The sequence below is a fragment of the Panthera onca genome, chromosome E2 (assembly GCF_046562875.1).
Source record: "Panthera onca isolate mPanOnc1 chromosome E2, mPanOnc1 haplotype 2, whole genome shotgun sequence".
Lineage (NCBI taxonomy): Eukaryota > Metazoa > Chordata > Mammalia > Carnivora > Felidae > Panthera > Panthera onca.
In genome coordinates, this window is record NC_138353.1 from 10,366,976 (window position 1) to 10,384,297 (window position 17,322).

Genomic DNA, 17,322 nt, shown 5'->3' on the forward strand with positions numbered 1-17,322 from the left:
TCCATAGAATGCGCTTCAGATAATGGACTCCTGAGTCCAGGGGAATGTGCTTTAGAATTTTTTTTAACATGCTGCCCAGTTACTCTCTAAACTCCCTTTCAGTCTTTGCTCTCAACAACAATTTGAGGGTGTCTGCGTTCTCCTTGCTAACTCTGGATAAAATAATCACCACTCTCATAGGTGGAAAAACACTTCATGTAGCTTCATTTGGCAGTTTAAAAATTATGGGTCAGGTGGAGCATACTTTCCTATGTTTATTGGCCTGTGTTTTATATACCCTTTGCCCATTTTTCAGTTGGATGGATCTTATTGAATTGTAAGAGCTCTTTGCATATGACGGACACTGGATCTTTGTCACTTGTGTCGTTCAATTTTTTTTTTTTTTAATCCCAGTATTTGTTTTCCTTTCCCTTTCGTTCATGGCTTTTATTTGCCATTAAGAGTTTAACTTTTGCAATGTTAAATGTTGCCTTTCAAGGTTGCTGGGCTTTACAGCCTTCCTAGAAAAGCCTGCTCACGGGCTGGTCCCTCACCTGATTCTAGGACTTCTTCTCTTGGTTGCAAAATCCCCTGTGCTGTGCTTCCTTTATACAGACCCAGCACCCTCGCTCTCCCCAGCACTGTGTCTTTGTTAGGGTGGCTTGTGGGGTGTGGACAGAAGCCTATTGGGGCGGGCTTATCCAGACTCCATGTGGAGAGAGGGAACTGCCTGCCCTCAGCAACTGGTTGCTTTCTCTTTCTGGTCTCCCATCTTTTCTTCTCTTTGTCTGTGCTTCTCTCTCTCTGTCTCTCTCTCTCTGCAGATGTCTGCCTTCCGCCTCTTGTCTGCTCTACCCCAAGTCCTGTGCTAAGCCCTTTACTCACAGGCTTGCTTAGGCTTCACAACTGCCTTCCAAGGTAGGTATTACTCTAATCCCCATCTTACAGATGAGGAAACTGAGGTGGAGAGAGGGCCCATGTCCTGCCCGTAACAACAGCAATAGCTAACATAGTGCTTGCTCTGTGCCAGATACTGCCCTAGGGACTTTTTATTTTATTTTTTTTCAGATTTTACTTTTATGTAATCTCCACAACCAGCGTGAGGCTCAAACTCACAACCCTGAGATCGAGTCACTCACTCCAGGGGTGTCTGGGTGGCTCAGTCGGTTAAGCTTCCGACTTCGGCTCAGGTCGTGATCTCACGGTCCGCGAGTTCGAGCCCCGCGTCGGGCTCTGTGCTGACAGCTCGGGGCCTGGAGCCTGCTTCGGATTCTGCGTCTCCCTCTCTCTCTGCCCCTCCCCCGCTCATGCTCTGTGTGTCTCTCTCTCTCAAAAATAACCAAACATTAAAAAAAAAAAAAAGTTGCCCTCCACTAACTGAGCCAGCCAGGCACCCCTGTCCTAAGCACCTTTCATGCGTCAACGCATTTAAACTTCAATAGCAACCCCTGAGGATGGGTACTTTTATTGCCCCCATTTTACAGATGGGAAAACTGAGACCCAGAGAGTTAAAGTGGCTTGCCCAAGGCCACAAGCTAATAAGTGTAGAGCCAGATTTTCCACCTAGGTAGGCTGGCTCTAGCATTTGATATAAAATGTAGATCATATTGGTATTTGTATTGTTTCATTATATATATATATATATATATATATATATATATATATATATATTTATTTATTTATTTATTTTTTTAATATTTGTTTATTTTTGAGAGACAGAGTGCGAGTTGGGGTGGGGGGGTGGACAGAGAGGGGGATATAAAATCTGAAGCAGGCTCCAGGCTCTGAGCTGTCTGCACAGAGCCTGACGCGGGGCTTGAACTCAACAACCCATGAGATCATGACCTGAGCCGAAGTCAGAGGCTCAACCAACAGAGCCACCCAGGCACCCCAATATTATGTGTATATATATTATATTATATTATATTATATTATATTATATTATATTATATGTAATTATATATATTATATATATTATATATAATATATTATATATAACATATTATATATATGATATATAATATATTATATATCATATATATAATATATCTATAGTGGATGAAAAATACTTTTTAAAAAATGGGGTCACATAATAGTACTTCCTTAAAGGCTGCTACTTTATTAATAGCATCCCCCCCCCCCCCCGACACCTTTTATAAGTAAACTCCAGGCCCAAAGGAAGGCTTGAGCTCATGACCTCAGAGATCACAAGTCATGTGCTCTACTGGCTGAGCCAGCCAGGAGCCTCATTAATGGTTCTTTTTTGTCAGGAGCTTATCACATGCCAGAGGATCTCAGGATCTTCCTAAACCCACTGCTCCGCTGAGCCTTTCTAGAATTATCCAACTCCTAGCTTGGATGTAATGGTTTTGGGGTTCTGAGATTCTCATGTGGAGCTCCAATGCCCCCTGCCCCCGGTCCTGGGGAGACATCTTCAGGGGTGCAGAGAGAGGCACGGATGGGGTTTGGAGGGCTGGCCGCTGAAGTCAGAATCTGAGGCAGGGACCTTTCTATCTTCCTTACTGGCCCCATCTCCTCCCCTCAGATCCTGGTGGCCTTGAGACACCTTCACTTCAAGAACATCGTCCACTGTGATTTGAAACCAGAAAACGTGTTGCTGGCATCCGCTGACCCATTTCCTCAGGTCAGTTACGTCCCAGCTTGATTTGGGGAAGTCCAGCTAACGCTGGAGGCTGGTGGGGGTTGTATGAATAGGCCAGCTGGACACAGAGACTCAAGATAACAGTGGCTTAAATAAAATAGAGGATGTTTCTCACTCATGTAGCGTCCAGCATAAGCATTTTGAGGCTGAAACAGCAGTTTCTTAGTGTCAGGTATTCGGCTCCGGCTGTCTTGTTCTGGCCTCTCTGTGATGTTGTTAGTCTTCAAGGGTCATCATGGTCCCTATCATGTGAAAAGATAATAGGGAAGGAGGAAAGAAACAGGGTGGAGGAAATGGACACACCCCCTTCCTTTTGGAGCCTTCTGGCATCCCATTGGCCAGGTCTTGATCATGTGGTCATGGCTGGCTGCAAGGGAGGCTGGGAAATGTAGTCTTTATTCTGCACGGCTCTGTGGCCAATTACATTCAAGATTTTTATTTTACTTTTATGTTTTACTTTATATTTGAGAGCGAGAGAGAAAGAGAGAGAGTTTGAGCAGGGGAGGGGCAGAGAGACAGACAGAATCCAAAGCAGGCTCCAGGCTCTGAGCTGTCAGCACAGAGCCCGAGGTGAGGCTCAAACTCACGACACGCGAGATCATGATCTGAGCCGAAGTCGGGCACTTAAACGACTGAGCCACCCAGGCACTGGTGACATTAACTTTAAAGATTTTATTTATTTATTTATTTATTTACTTACTTACTTACTTATAGAGTGTGCAAGCAGGAGGTGGGGGACAGAGAGAGAGGGAGAGAGAGAACCCCAAGCAGGCTATCCACTGCCAGTGCAGAGCCCAACAGGAGCCTTGAACTCACGAACCGTGAGATCGTGACCTGCGCTGAGATCAAGAGTCGGATGCTCACCCAACTGAGCTACCCAGGTGTCCCAAGTTATCTCTACTCCCAAAATGGGGCTCGAACCCACAACCCTGAGATCAAGAGTCACATGCTCCACTGACTGAGCCAGCCAGGCGCCCCTGGTGATCTTGACTTTAATAATACACTTTATCCCAGTATATTCAAATATTATCATTTCAATGTGTAATCAACATAAAAATTATTAATGAAATACTCTTTCTTTCCATACCAAGTCTCAAAATCTGGTGTGTGTTTAACACCTAGAGCACATCTCAATTCAGATACGAAATTTTTATCAGAGATATTTGATTTGGGAAAACAATAAATATTTGATTTTGCGCTTAGATTTCATAAAAGCGGTTGGAAAAGTAGATTGACCTATCCAAGTGGTTCCAAGCATATTTAAAAGCTGTCCAAGGGGCGCCTGGGTGGCGCAGTCGGTCAAGCGTCCGACTTCAGCCAGGTCACGATCTCGCGGTCCGTGAGTTCGAGCCCCGCATCAGGCTCTGGGCTGATGGCTCAGAGCCTGGAGCCTGATTCTGATTCTGTGTCTCCCTCTCTCTCTGCCCCTCCCCCGTTCATGCTCTGTCTCTCTCTGTCCCAAAAATAAATAAATAAAAAACGTTGAAAAAAAAAAAAAGCTGTCCAATAACTAAGTCTAGAATCTTTTCTTCTAATAGTAAAAGAGGATATTATTCTCTTATATTATTATAACATATTATAACATTATTATAACATATTATTCTCTATATTATTATAACATTTATTTTGGAAGGGTAAAAGATTATGACTCCCAGTGGAAACAACTTATGCCAACCCCATAGTTTCCTTCTGCTTCCAGAAGTTCAGTGTTAGTGGCAGCCCGGGATGTAACACAGGATCAGTTTTTACACGTAAAACTGTAGGAAATTTAGTGGAAATTAAATAAAAACTAGTTTGTCAATTGCACTTGCCATATCCAAGGGCTCGGTAGCCACAAGTAGCCAGTGGCCACCGTATGGGTCAGTGCAAGTCACAGAGAGAAGAACAAATGTTGATCATATTGTCACGATAATGTCATATCTGTAATGAGTTCTCTGACATGGTTCTGTGAGCTCACATAACTAGGTAGCCCACTGGAGGGTCAGAGAAAAACTCTCTGAAGAAAGAGTAAGAGTCTATTTTTTTTTTGGATGGACAAGTATTCCAGGCAGGAGGAACAGTCGGTGCAAAGGCCCTGTAGCGAGTTTTTTTTTTTTTTAAACAGCTTTATCAAGATACAATTTACACATGATACAATTCACTGATTCAGATATACAATTTGGGGGTGGCTGGGTGGCTCAGTTGGTTAAGTGTCTGACTCTTTAAAGTAACTTTTTTTTTAAATTTTTTTTAACGTTTATTTATTTTTGAGACAGAGAGAGACAGAGCATGAACGGGGAGGGTCAGAGAGAGATGGAGACACAGAATCTGAAACAGGCTCCAGGCTCTGAGCGGTCAGCACAGAGCCCGATGCAGGGCTCGAACTCACGGACACGAGATCGTGACCTGAGCCAAAGTCGGATGCTTAACCGACTGAGCCACCCAGGCACCCCAAGTGTCTGACTCTTGATTTCAGCTCAGGTCACGATCTCATGGTTCGTGAGTTTGAGCCCCACATCAGGCTCTGTGCTGACAGTGTGGAGCCTGCTTGAGATTCTCTCTCTCTCTCTCTCTCTCTCTCTCTCTCCCTCTCTCCCTCCCTCCCTCTCTCTGCCCCTCCCTCCTTCTCTCTCGCTCTCTGAAATAAACGTAAAAAAAAAAAAAAAAACCCAAAGTATACAATTCAGTGGGTTTTAGTGTATTCACAGAGTTGTGCAGCCCATTTTAGAACATTTCATCACCCCCAAAACAGACCCCGTACCCCTTAGCCATCATCCCCCAATCCCACCACCCTTCATCCCAACCATGAATCTACTTTCTGTAGATTTGCCTATTCTGGGCGTTTTGCATAAACAGAATATCCAACGCTAGATAGGCCCTTTGTGTCTGGCTTCTCTCACTTAGATGTTTTCCGAGCTCATTTATATCGTCACATGGCTCGCTACTCCCAAGCAATATTCCATTGTAACATCTGCAGAAAAGGCTGGATCTTTGAAAAGGAAAAGGATCTTAGGACAGGGTGGCCTGGCTGTCACATCGAGTCAGTGGTTGGGCTGTGGCTGATTCCGAGGGCAGGCAACAGAGGCTTGGGGCTCCAAGGGTCTTGGACTCTGGAGAGCCATAGTGAGCCATAGAAAAGATTTTGAGCAGGGGAGGAACAATACATGAACAGAGATGGCAGCACAGAAAGGGTGCTGCCTATGAACTGATGGGAAGGAGGGCAGGACCTTGAACCCAGGTGTGGCTGGCTCCACAGCCTGTCCGTGACCCTAGACTGCCTCCACCATCAAGGGAAAGTTGGGCGAACACCTGTTGCTGTCTGCTGGCTTTGACGGTCAGCAGTTCACGCGCGGGTGTCCCATTGAATCCCCAGGGCAGCTGGAGAGGAAGCTGCTGTTAACATCCTCGATACACATGACATCGCTGGGGCTGGGACGAGTTGGGTCCTGCCCCCGAGATCTTGAAACTCACATTGAGCTAGACGCTGCTCCCAGCACTTTGCATGTATTTATTCTTTCAATCCATACAACCACCCTTTAAGGTGGGGATTTTTAGGATCCCCGTTGTGCAAAAGAGGAAACAGAGGCACGAGGTGGTTAAGAGACCTGCTCAGTGTGGTGGAAGCCTAGGAGCAGGTGGCATTTATTAGGCGCTCATGGCATACGGGGCATTTATTACCCTATGCGCCTTAGATGGATACACTCACGTGATCCTCATGGCGGCCCTTTGAGGTCGGCGGGTTTGATCCCTCTCCTCCTACAGATGAGGAAACTGAAGCACAGAGAGAGGAAGTCACTTGCCCAAGGTCACTTGACTAGTGGGAGGAGAGGCTTGGATCTGAACCAGCATTCAGTTTTGTCTGGAATGCCACAGAGGGGCGTGGTGGTGGGGACCCGGGGTGGGGTGCAGCCTTAACACTCCTTCAGACCCTCCACCCCACGCCCTCTGCAGGTGAAGCTGTGCGACTTCGGCTTCGCGCGCATCATCGGCGAGAAGTCGTTCCGGCGCTCGGTGGTGGGCACGCCTGCCTACCTGGCGCCCGAGGTGCTGCTCAACCAGGGCTACAACCGCTCCCTGGACATGTGGTCGGTGGGCGTGATCATGTACGTCAGCCTCAGTGGCACGTTCCCCTTCAACGAGGATGAGGACATCAAAGACCAGATCCAGAACGCCGCCTTCATGTACCCAGCCTGCCCCTGGAGCTGCATCTCCTCCGGAGGTGGGCGGAGGCGAGGGGCGGAGGGCGCGGAGGGGGGCGGGGCCGGAGGGGGCGGGGCCGCAGAAGAGGTGGAGCCCTGAAACAACTATGGGGGTGGAGCCTAGCGACGGGTGGGGCCACGGGGGGGGGCGGTCCTTTAAAAGGTGAGGCGCCCTGGACCTGGAACCCTGGGGCGGGGACTCAGGGGTTTGTGTGGAACCAGTCAGGCCTGGTTCCTAGTTCACAGGAAACGAAGTGTTCCAGAAGCAGGGGACAGACGGCGCCTTGGGGCCTGAGCGAGGTTTGGCTGGTCTAGGGCGGGACCAGGAGAGGGACCGCTGGACCTGAGGAAACCAAACAGCTGGGGTGGCCAGAAGAGGCAGATCCTTCCTCCCATGGCATTGGCTGGGGCCTGGAGGCTTTGGGGTTATGACCCCGGAAGGGTTAGCCTTGCAAAAGCAGTGGCTCCGGAGGGCAGCTCATTTGCTGGGTGCCGGGCAGACTTGGGCCTGGGGCCAAGGGGGCAGGTCCAGCGATGGAGGGGACTGGTTTAGGGGCGTGGCGAGAGGAGGGGCAGGGCCATGGAGGGTTTCTGAAGCCGTCCAGAAGGACCTGTCCTGGGACCAAAGTCACCTGAACCTAGAAGCGGGTGGGAATGGGGGGCGCATAGTGAGGGGAGCCAGGCCCGAGATGGACACTGGGATTCAGGGGCTTCGGCGTTGTGGCCGGGTAGTGACACTGGATCTTGTGACTTGGGCCCCAGGAGGCTTGTAACTTTGGGGCCCCAGCCAGGTGTGGGGACGCGCCTACCGCAGGGCTAAGATACTGGGGCACGTGAGGGGGCTGTAAGAACAAGGGGGCAGGTCCCGGAGCCGGGGGAGCTCAGGAAGACAGAGTATGCGAGGGGGGCTAAGAAGACAATCACTATTCGGAACAGTTTACGCAACAACTACCTGCTGAGTGCCTACTATGTGCCCAGCACTGACTGTCCTAGCCTCTGGGAATACTGGGATGAATAGGAGAGAAGGGATCACGTGAGGAGAAGGTTGCGAAGAGAAGGTTGTCGAGGAAGGAAGGGCCCTAGAGGGATGTGGCCTCATGGAGCAGGCAGGGCGGGGGGCGGGGAGGGGTGCCGTGGGGGTTAGTGCAGAAAAAGGTGGCAGTGGTGGGCCTGAGGCAGGTAAGCACGAAGTGATAAGAATATGCATCCTCGAGCGCTAGAGTAATCCTGGGGGGTCCTCAGCGTGGTCTTTTGGGACCCACTCAGAAGTCTCAGCAAGAGGGAATCTGGTGTGGATGGCCGTGTGTGAGGGAGGCCGTGTGGGTAAGGCCTGTACTCAGAGGGGTTCACACAGTGAGGCCTTGTTCTTCAAGGCTTCTGATCAAGGAGACAGCCTTGGACGAGTGATGGCTTGTCTTGAATGCCTGACACTCGCCAATTCTCCTTTTCCTAAAAGACAGGCCGGTCTCTGGGCCTTCTGCAGGAAACCACTGGCTGACTACCGTCGAATAAGTTTGTTTTATTTTCATTTTATTTTTGTGTGCCTGGCAAGTGATCTTTGGATTCTCGTTGACCAGGGTGATGTAATATTTTCATTTTCACCTTGAAAAATGAATTTTTAAAAAGGGAAGTGATGTGAAACAGAATGCTGTCGATTTTTGTTTAAATACTCCCATGGCTCAAAATTTTAAATATACAGAATGGGAGGGGGGCGCCTGGGTGGCTCAGCCAGCTCTGACTTTGGCTCAGGTCATGATCTCGCGGTTCGTGAGTTCGAACCCCACGGTCGGGCTCTGTGCTGACAGCTCAGAGCCTGGAGCCTGCTTCGGATTCTGTGTCTTCCTCTCTCTCTGCTCCTCCCCCCTCTCAAAAATAAATATTAAATATACAGAAGGATCTATAGTGAAAATTCTCAGTCCTTTGTTATTCTTCCCAAAGACAATGGCTATTACAGGTCTTTTTACAAGTCTGGGTGGCTCAGTCAGTTAAGCGTCGACTCTTGATTTGGGCTCAGGTCATGATCTCCTCGTTCGTGGGATCGAGCCCCTCGTTGGGCTCTGTGCTGACAGTGTGGAGGCTGCTTGGGATTCTCTCTCTTCATCTCTCTGCCCCTCCCCTGCTCACACTCTCTTTCCCCCTCTCAAAATAAATACACAAACATTTTTTAAAAAGTTATAGGGGCACCTGGGTGGCGCAGTTGGTTAAGCGTCCAACTCTTGATTTTGGCTCAAGTCAGGATCTCACGGTTCGTGAGTTTGAGCCCTGAGTCAGGCCCCGTGCTGACAGTGCAGAACCTGCTTGGGATCCTCTCTCTCTCCCTCTCTTACCTTGCCTCTCTCTCTCAAAATAGATAAATACAAACTTTTATTTTTAAAAAAGTTATAAAAAATAGTGCAAGAAAGTATGTGGATCTATATTCTTTTATTTTCCCCTTTTACGCAGATGGCAGCTTACTGTTTTTCAGTTTGCATTGTCCACTTCACGGTATATCTTGGACAAATGGTTTGGCTTAAACAAAAATATATATTTTTAAAAATTTTGTTTCAATCCAAGTTAGTTAACATATAGTATAATAATGGTCTCAGGAGTAAAATTTAGTGATTCATCACTTACATAGAACACCCAGGGCTCATCCCAACAAGTGTCCACCTTAATGCCCATCGCCCATTTAGCCCACCGCCCCACCCTCTCCCCTCCAGCAGCCCTCAGTTTGTTCTCTGTGTTTAGGAGTCTCTTATAATCTGCCTCCCTCTCTCTCTCTCTCTTTCTCTCTCTTTTTAATGTTTTATTTGAGAAAGAGAGACAGAGTGCGAGTGGGGGAAGGGCAGAGAGAGGGAGACACAGAATCGGAAGCAGGCTCCAGGCTCTGAGCCCTCAGCACAGAGCCCCACGCGGGGCTCGAACTCACAAGCCGGGGGAGATACGACCTGAGCCAAAGCCGGATGTTTAACCGACAGAGCCACCCAGGCGCCCCCCTCGCTCTGTGTTTTTATCTTATTTTTCCTTCCCTTCCCCTCTGTTCATCTGTTTTGCTTCTTAAATTCCACATGTGAGTGAAATCATATATTTATCTTTCTCCAACTTATTTCACTTAGCATAATACAGTCTTCCACCCAGTTGTTGCAAATGACCAGATTTCATGCCATTGTATATGCTTAAAGAAGAATATTAAGCAAGGAGTAGTACAGGTGTTCGTGTATGCACCTCTGTATGACAAAGCTTACGAAGGTGACCTAGAAATGGGGAAACTGAGGGAGAGTCTTGGTGAAGAGATGTAGGAGCTAGTGTGTGTGCAACGTCGGAGGAGGGGTGGGCAAAATGGTAATTTAATGAGGAAACGGGTGGGTGAGCGAGTGGTGCAGGTGAGGCTTCAGAGCCACCGGGGCCATGCAGAGGGAAGGCCCCGGATGGTAGGCACGCGGGCTGGAGTGGCCTGTTGGAGGGGAGGGGCGGCCCCTCAGCGCGCAGGACTTGAACTGTCTCCTTCCCGTGCAGCCATTGACCTCATCAACAACCTGCTGCAGGTGAAGATGCGCAAGCGCTACAGCGTGGACAAATCTCTCAGTCACCCCTGGTTACAGGTGATGCAGGGGGCGGGGCTGAGAGCGAAGGGGGCGGGAGGTCCTATTGGCTGGGTTGGGGTAAGGGGAGGAACCAGATGGCTTATTGGCTGTGCGGGTGGTGAAGGATGCAGGTACTTTTTCCGTGGCTCGCGAACGTGGCTGAGGTTCCCATTGGCTGGGCTGTAGAAGGAGGTGAAGCTGAATTTCTATTGGCTGGGCGGGTGGTGAAGGGCGTGGCTTCACCTTCCCTGGTACCCGGCCGGTCCCCCGCGGGGTGGATAAGGTGCGGGCGCTGTGTGCTCTGTGCCTGCTAACCTTTGGTCTCCGGGGCCCAGGAGTACCAGACGTGGCTGGACCTCCGAGAGCTGGAGGGGAAGATGGGCGAGCGGTACATCACGCACGAGAGTGACGACGCGCGCTGGGAGCAGTTCGTGGCCGAGCACCCGCTGCCCGGGCCCGGCCTGCCCGCCGATGGGGACTTCGGTGGGGCCCTGCCGCCGCAGGACCACGAGATGCAGGGGCTGGCCGAGCGCATCAGCGTCCTCTGAGGCCCCGTGCCCCCCGCCCTGGCTGCCCCATGATGCTGTGCTCCCGTCCCCGGAGAGCTGCCCTCCCGCACCATCTCGTGGAACTGTTCCATCTAAGGAGAAGCGGCTTCCTGCCCAAACCGGATGGCGCACGCCCCGGGGGAGGAGCACGGCGGGTGTCCGTGGAGGGGTGTAGTTATTTGCAACGTGAACTCCCCAGCAATTAAAACGAACTCATCTCTGGCCCCATGGCCTGAGTCTCTGGCCACACCGCACTCTCGTATCATGAGTCTGTTGTTCACGGAGATGGAGTTCACCCGGAAAGAGGATATTTCCTAAAAGGGGGTGGGGTGGGGGAGGGATGGGAGAGGTGGCGGCGAGGGGGCTGGAAGCTGGAGGACTTTTGGAAGAAGGAGCCACAGGGATGGGAAACCTGGAGGGAGGACTGCCAGGAGGGAAGTCTGGAAGGGGGAAGGTACAGAGGGGAGCAGAAGGAGGATGGGGAAGCGAAAAGCAGGAAGAGTTCGAAAAGGAAGGAGTAAGCCCGGAGGGGAGGACGGATGCAGGAGCCCGACTGGAGGCTCGGAGGGTTTGGAGCAAAGTAATCCCGTTTGATCCACTGTTTTGGTTGGGGACATTACTACTAATCGCAACCACTGGTAGGAACAATGCAGTTAGCGCAAGTCTGGTCCGGGGTAGAAACCTGATGCGCAATATTTAGTATTTTCTTTTAAACCGATGCGGTGACTTCTCTACGCACAGAATGTGTTCATTCACTGGGTCATCCATCTGTCACACTGTGGTGGGTGATGCTGGGGACACAGTGGTGACTGAGACCGCCCAGGCTCTGCCCTCAGGGGGTTCGCCATCCAGCGGAGAGAGAGACCCGTCCCAGGACAGTGAAGACCCAGAGTGGGTATGGCTGGGTGAGTCTCAAGCGAGCCTCGGGGTCGGGAAGGCCGGTCTTCTGAGCTAACTTCTCAAGCTTCATCCCGGTCCTGAGATTGTAGGCAGAGGGATCGCTCCACCTTTGACCCCTGCCCTCCAGCTCCTCATTGTCACCCAGACTATGTTTTTAATGTTTATTTATTTTTGAGAGAGAGAGAGAGAGAGAGAGAGAGAGCGCCAGTGGGAGAGGGGCAGAGAGCCAGGTGACAGGATCCGAAGCGACTCCACAGTGACAGCGTAGAGCCAAATGAGGGCTCGAACTCACGAAGTGTGAGATCATGACCTGAGCCGAAGTCAAGAATCAGACACTTAACCGACTGAGCCATCCAGGCTCAGTTTGTTTGTTTGTTTGTTTAATTTAAATTTTAGCTAGCATAGAGTGCGATATTGGTTTCAGGAGTAGAAATTCAGTGACTCATCCCTTACATAAAACACCCAGTGCTCAGCACAAATGCCCTCATTAGTACCCATCACCCATCTGGCCCATCTCCCACCCACCTCCCTCTGTCAACTCGTGATTTGTTCTCTACAGCTAAGAGTCTCTTGTGGTTTGTTTCCCTCTCTTCTCTTCATCCATCAATGGACATTTGGACTCTTTCCATAGTTTGGCTACTGTTGATAATCCAGAGCGACGGCTCTTTGATTTGAAGAAGTTCATTGGGCACCTGGGTGGTTCAGTCAGTTAAGCGTCCGGCTTCAGCTCAGGTCATGATCTCGCAGTTCACAAGTTCGAGCCCCCACGTCGGGCTCCGTGCCGACAGCTCAGAGCCTGGAGCCTGCTTCGGATTCTGTGTCTCTCTCTTTCTCTCTCTGTCCCTCCCCCACTCGTACTCTGTCTCTTTCTCAAAAATAAATCAAACATTTAAAAAATTAAAAAAAAAAAAAAGCTCAGATGAGGGGGGCACCTGGGTGGCTCAGCTGGCTAAGTGCCTGACTCTTGATTTTGGCTCAGGTCATGATCTCATGGCTCGTAGGTTCGAGCCCCGCCGCAGGCTCTGTGCTGACAGCATGAAGTCTGCTTGGGATTCTCTCCTTCTGTCTCCACCCCTCCCCCACTCACACACACTTTCTCTCAAAATAAATAGAAACTTAAAAAAAAAAAAAAAAAAGAAGTTCAGACGAATCTCAATGAGGATCTCCAGATAAATGAGAATACCTTTGAGGCATAATTCGAGCTGATAATATTGGAGAGTGTCTCTTGGATTCCATCTCGAATGCTTCTCCCTCTAAAACTGACTGGTCCGGGGCGCCTGGGTGGCTCAGTCGGTTAAGCGGCCGACTTCGGCTCAGGTCACGACCTCGCAGTCTGTGAGTTCGAGCCCCGCATCGGGCTCTGTGCTGACAGCTCGGAGCCTGGAGCCTGTTTCGGATTCTGTGTCTCCCTCTCTCTGACCCTCCCCCATTCATGCTCTGTCTCTTTCTGTCTCAAAAATAAATAAATGTTAAAAAAAATTTTTTTTTAAATAAAAATAAAAATAAAACTGATTGGTCCAAGGTCCAGGAGGGTAGACAACAGATAGACCAATCCATCCCCAATGACAGACCCACATTGGGAAATATACAGAATGCCTACTCAGGCCTGATCCTGGATAATCCCACTGCTTCGATCTTGGCCACTCGTTTTGTTAACACTTTGAGGCCAGAAATGAGAGAGACGATCAAAAACATGACGTGAGGGACGCCTGGCTGGCTCAGTCCAAAGAGCATCGAGAGCAATTCTTGATCTCAGGGTTGTGAGTTCAAGGCCCACGTTGGGCGTAGAGATTACTTAAATGAATAAAGAAATAAAAACTTAAAAAAAAAAAAAAAAAACAAACCCGTAACATGAGCTGGAGAAATACCTTGATTGCAGAATTCCATGAGGTTAGTCCAACATCAATCATGAGGATGCCGGGGCACATCAAAGCAAAGCCACACAGTGTCACTTTAAGGCCCCACACCTTGAATTTGAAAAAAAAAAAAAGAAAAGAAAAGCCCATTCTGTCAGGGCCATTGGATACTACCAACCCTGATTTTTTTTTTTAATTTTTTTTTTTAACGTTTATTTATTTTTGAGACAGAGAGAGACAGAGCATGAACAGGGGAGGGGCAGAGAGAGAGGGAGACACAGAATCGGAAGCAGGCTCCAGGCTCTGAGCCATCAGCCCAGAGCCCGACGCGGGGCTTGAACTCACGGACCGCGAGATCGTGATCTGAGCTGAAATCGGACGCTTAACCGACTGAGCCACCCAGGCGCCCCTACCAACCCTGATCTTGACAGAGGTGCTTGTAGGGACAATAAAGAAAAGGGACACCAAATTCGAGGCTTAAGATTTAGTCTCCCCAAGGATCCCCTTCTGAAAGGCTTTCTCCGTGTCCATAAACACCCCTCAAGCCTTTGGCATATGGCTGGGCCAAGACCTGTAGGCCATGAATAAAAGAGTCAAACCTGGGTCGCTGCGAGTTCCCAATCCGAACACTGTCTCTGCCTCTCTGTACCTTCCGGAACCACCCAGCTTACCTTACGAACGCCTCGTCTGTCCACACGTTCTTTCATTTCCCTCTACGTCCAGATTCTCCATCTTTTTCTTCTCACCCGGGAAAGTCCACAATGCACAGGGACAGGAGGGCCTCAAGAGGTCACGGAAACCCCCTCTTCCTTTCCGGGGACCCTGAATGCTCATTTGAGGGGTGTGGTTCCCCTTGCCATACCCACCCCCCCCCAAATCCAATATGTGGATGATCCCCCCACTCGGCTCACTCACTGACACTCAACACGTACCCCCCAGAGACACGAGGGGTCTAGGGACGCATTGCCGCGACGTTAAGCCACAAGCACCCCATTGAGGACCCGACTTCCGCACCCGAAGGCTAACGGTAGCCACAGGAGGAAGTTATCCCATCGTTCGTGGCATCTCGACCCAAGACTAAAACGCAACTCCAGTGGTTTCTGAGGCTGCGATGGGTTGAAGTGTGTCCCCTCCCCCGACCCCAAAAAGATAGGTTGACGTCTCACCCCCCCCAGTCCGTCAGCATGTAACCTGATTTGGAAATAGGATGGGTTGCAGGCAGATTGAGCCTTGTCTCACGTACCCCTCAAAGACTCCTTCTAACTCACCGCCTGGTTGTGACAGTAACCTCGCCCTAGCCCTGGCATCGATGACTCAGGATGTCTGGGCTCCTTCGCATCCTGTCCCTTCACAGGACTCAGTCAGACCATAACAGCCCTAACGGCAGGAACCACCTCCCCACTGCACTCACCCAGATTTTCCAGCTATCAAAACACTACCCACCCCGAGTCAACGGGGGCCGCTCGTAATTTCTCTTGGCAACAAGCGGCATCACCCCTCTTGTGACTCATTTCATGGCCCCGGTCCCGTCCCTACATCTTCTCCTTGGTGTCCCATCTTCAATCAGCATTTATTGGCTGAGCCCCTCAGCTGAATGAGACAATTATTTCCATGAGTCTTTCATTGCCCGCCCCCCGTCAGGCGTGTCTTGTGTGTGAGGATTTTGCAGACTGGTACCTACCTGCCAGCCGGACTGGCTCCTGTTATCTTGCCAATCCTGTGAGTCCTTTTCAGAGTTTCGATCCCCCTTCATTCTATTCATGTCTAACCTTCACTCTTTCTTCTCTCCACCCCTCACCGAATTCCCCACAAACGTAGGAGACCAGCCACATCCTGCCAAGGCCGAAAGTCACCCTACAGACACAGGGTCTAGGATGACTGCGACCCCCTTTTTCATTAGTATCAGAGGAGCCAAGTGCTTAGCAGTAAGCCCCGAGGATTTAATATGGCCTCCACCCATGTGTGGGCAACTTTTGCACCCAGGCCCGGGGCTTCCGAGGGAGGGACTTGTATGTTACAGTTGGAAGTTTCTGCTGCATGTTCATTTCCAGGGACTCCTCGGACATCTCATCATCAATGGGAACATCAAGAGGCCAACGAGGTGGGGACGCCTGGGTGGCTCAGTTGGTTGAGCCTCTGACTCTTGATTTCAGCTCAACTCATGATCTCATGGTTCATGAGATCGAGCCCTGGGTCGGGCTCTACGTTGATAGTGCGGAGCCTGATTGGGATTCTCTCTCTCTCTCCCTCTCTCTCTCTGCCCCTCCTTTACCTACACGTGCATGCCCCCTGCTCTCTAGATAAACAGATTTAAAAAGGTGGAGGGGCAATGAGGTTATCTGAAGAATTGTGACCGCTGTCCTGATTCCATCAACCAAGGATCTCTCTGTACCTCCTTCTTGCAACCCTGTCAACTGGCTGCCCTCGGGCCTCAACTCTTGGTTTTACTCCCTTATTCAACCATTAATCATTCTCTTTTTTTATTTATTTTCCTAGGAATACCCATCTTTGAATGCCCAGTGACCAAATCCTAAATCAGTTTCAGATCCAGCATTTTATGCAAGAAATGGTTCAACTGGCTTTGCACAAACAGCAGGGATGGAAAAGCAATCCTGACATCACCCCAGACACTAACTACTGAGAAAATCCTGTTTGCGACTGAGCTCCCTAGATCCACCTATCATGAATCTCGGTCATCTCCCCACTGTTGGAAAATTAAGGCAGTTAAAGGACACTCTAGGTCTGTCTTAAACAAGAGGGGGATTGACTATAGTTTGTCTCTACTGAAGTCCAAGCTCATTGGGACTCACGAGATTATTTCGTACTTATTTATCAGACCCTTCTGTGGCTCTTTCTACATAGAAGGCTCTAGACAAGTATCTCGCTCAATCCTCAGAACGACTCTGTCTGGTAGATAATGTTATGACCCCCATCATACAGATGAGGAGACCGAGGCACAGATGTTAACCAAGTTTCTCAAAGTCACACAGCTAGAAAGGGGCAGGGCTGGGGCTCACACGCCCTTCCCCTCCCCCTAGTCTGGTTCCAGAGTCTTAGCTCTCAAGAGTACCACCGCCTCTCCAGCTTACGACCAGAATGCATTCTGGTGCAGGAGGGTCCCAGAAGAGGGAGGTTCTCATATGATCTTCTGGGCCCTGGCCTTTAGGGAGTCGAGGTCTGTCTGAGAAATGGGTATGAACACTGGAGCTAGATCTTGAAGGTTGTAGGGGGACACACTCGGCGTAGTGACACAGGCTGGCCGCCTGAGGGGGCGCCAGCCCGGCTCGCGGAGCCAGGGGAGCCAGAGGGAACCCTGGAAACGAAAGTCAGGCTCAGACTCTTAGGACCACAGAACGTCGAGAACAGAGCATCTTAGAATGCTGAGAACAAAGCCTCTTAGAACGTAGAACAAAGGCTCCTGGAATCGTAGAATGGTGAACGCAATATCCCATACGATCTGGGAGACAAAAGACGCTTAGATTCTGTTCTGGTCGAATTATAGGATCTTCCACCCAAGCTGGTCTTCTAATTCCAGAATTCGGGATGTCATCGATCTCAGACTCTTAGTTAGAAGTTAAGACTGTCTACATAATTTGGGAAGCCTGCTGCAAGATGAAAATGCGGAGCCCCTGGTTC

At 49.9% G+C, this 17,322-nt stretch overlaps 1 protein-coding gene across 2 annotated transcripts in view; it reads left to right on the plus strand.

The window, feature by feature from the left end:
* The window catches only part of PRKD2 (protein kinase D2), a 36,421-nt gene extending 25,237 nt beyond the window's left edge, over window positions 1-11,184 (plus strand). For both annotated transcript variants that reach the window (XM_078439642.2, XM_078439643.2), the window contains 4 exons: window positions 2,525-2,623; window positions 6,572-6,839; window positions 10,315-10,400; window positions 10,718-11,184. In XM_078439642.2, the coding sequence (XP_078295768.1) occupies window positions 2,525-2,623; window positions 6,572-6,839; window positions 10,315-10,400; window positions 10,718-10,930 (666 nt within the window). In that variant the 3' untranslated portion in view covers window positions 10,931-11,184. The remainder of the gene's footprint in view (window positions 1-2,524; window positions 2,624-6,571; window positions 6,840-10,314; window positions 10,401-10,717) is intronic.
* The last annotated feature ends 6,138 nt before the right edge of the window (window positions 11,185-17,322 follow it).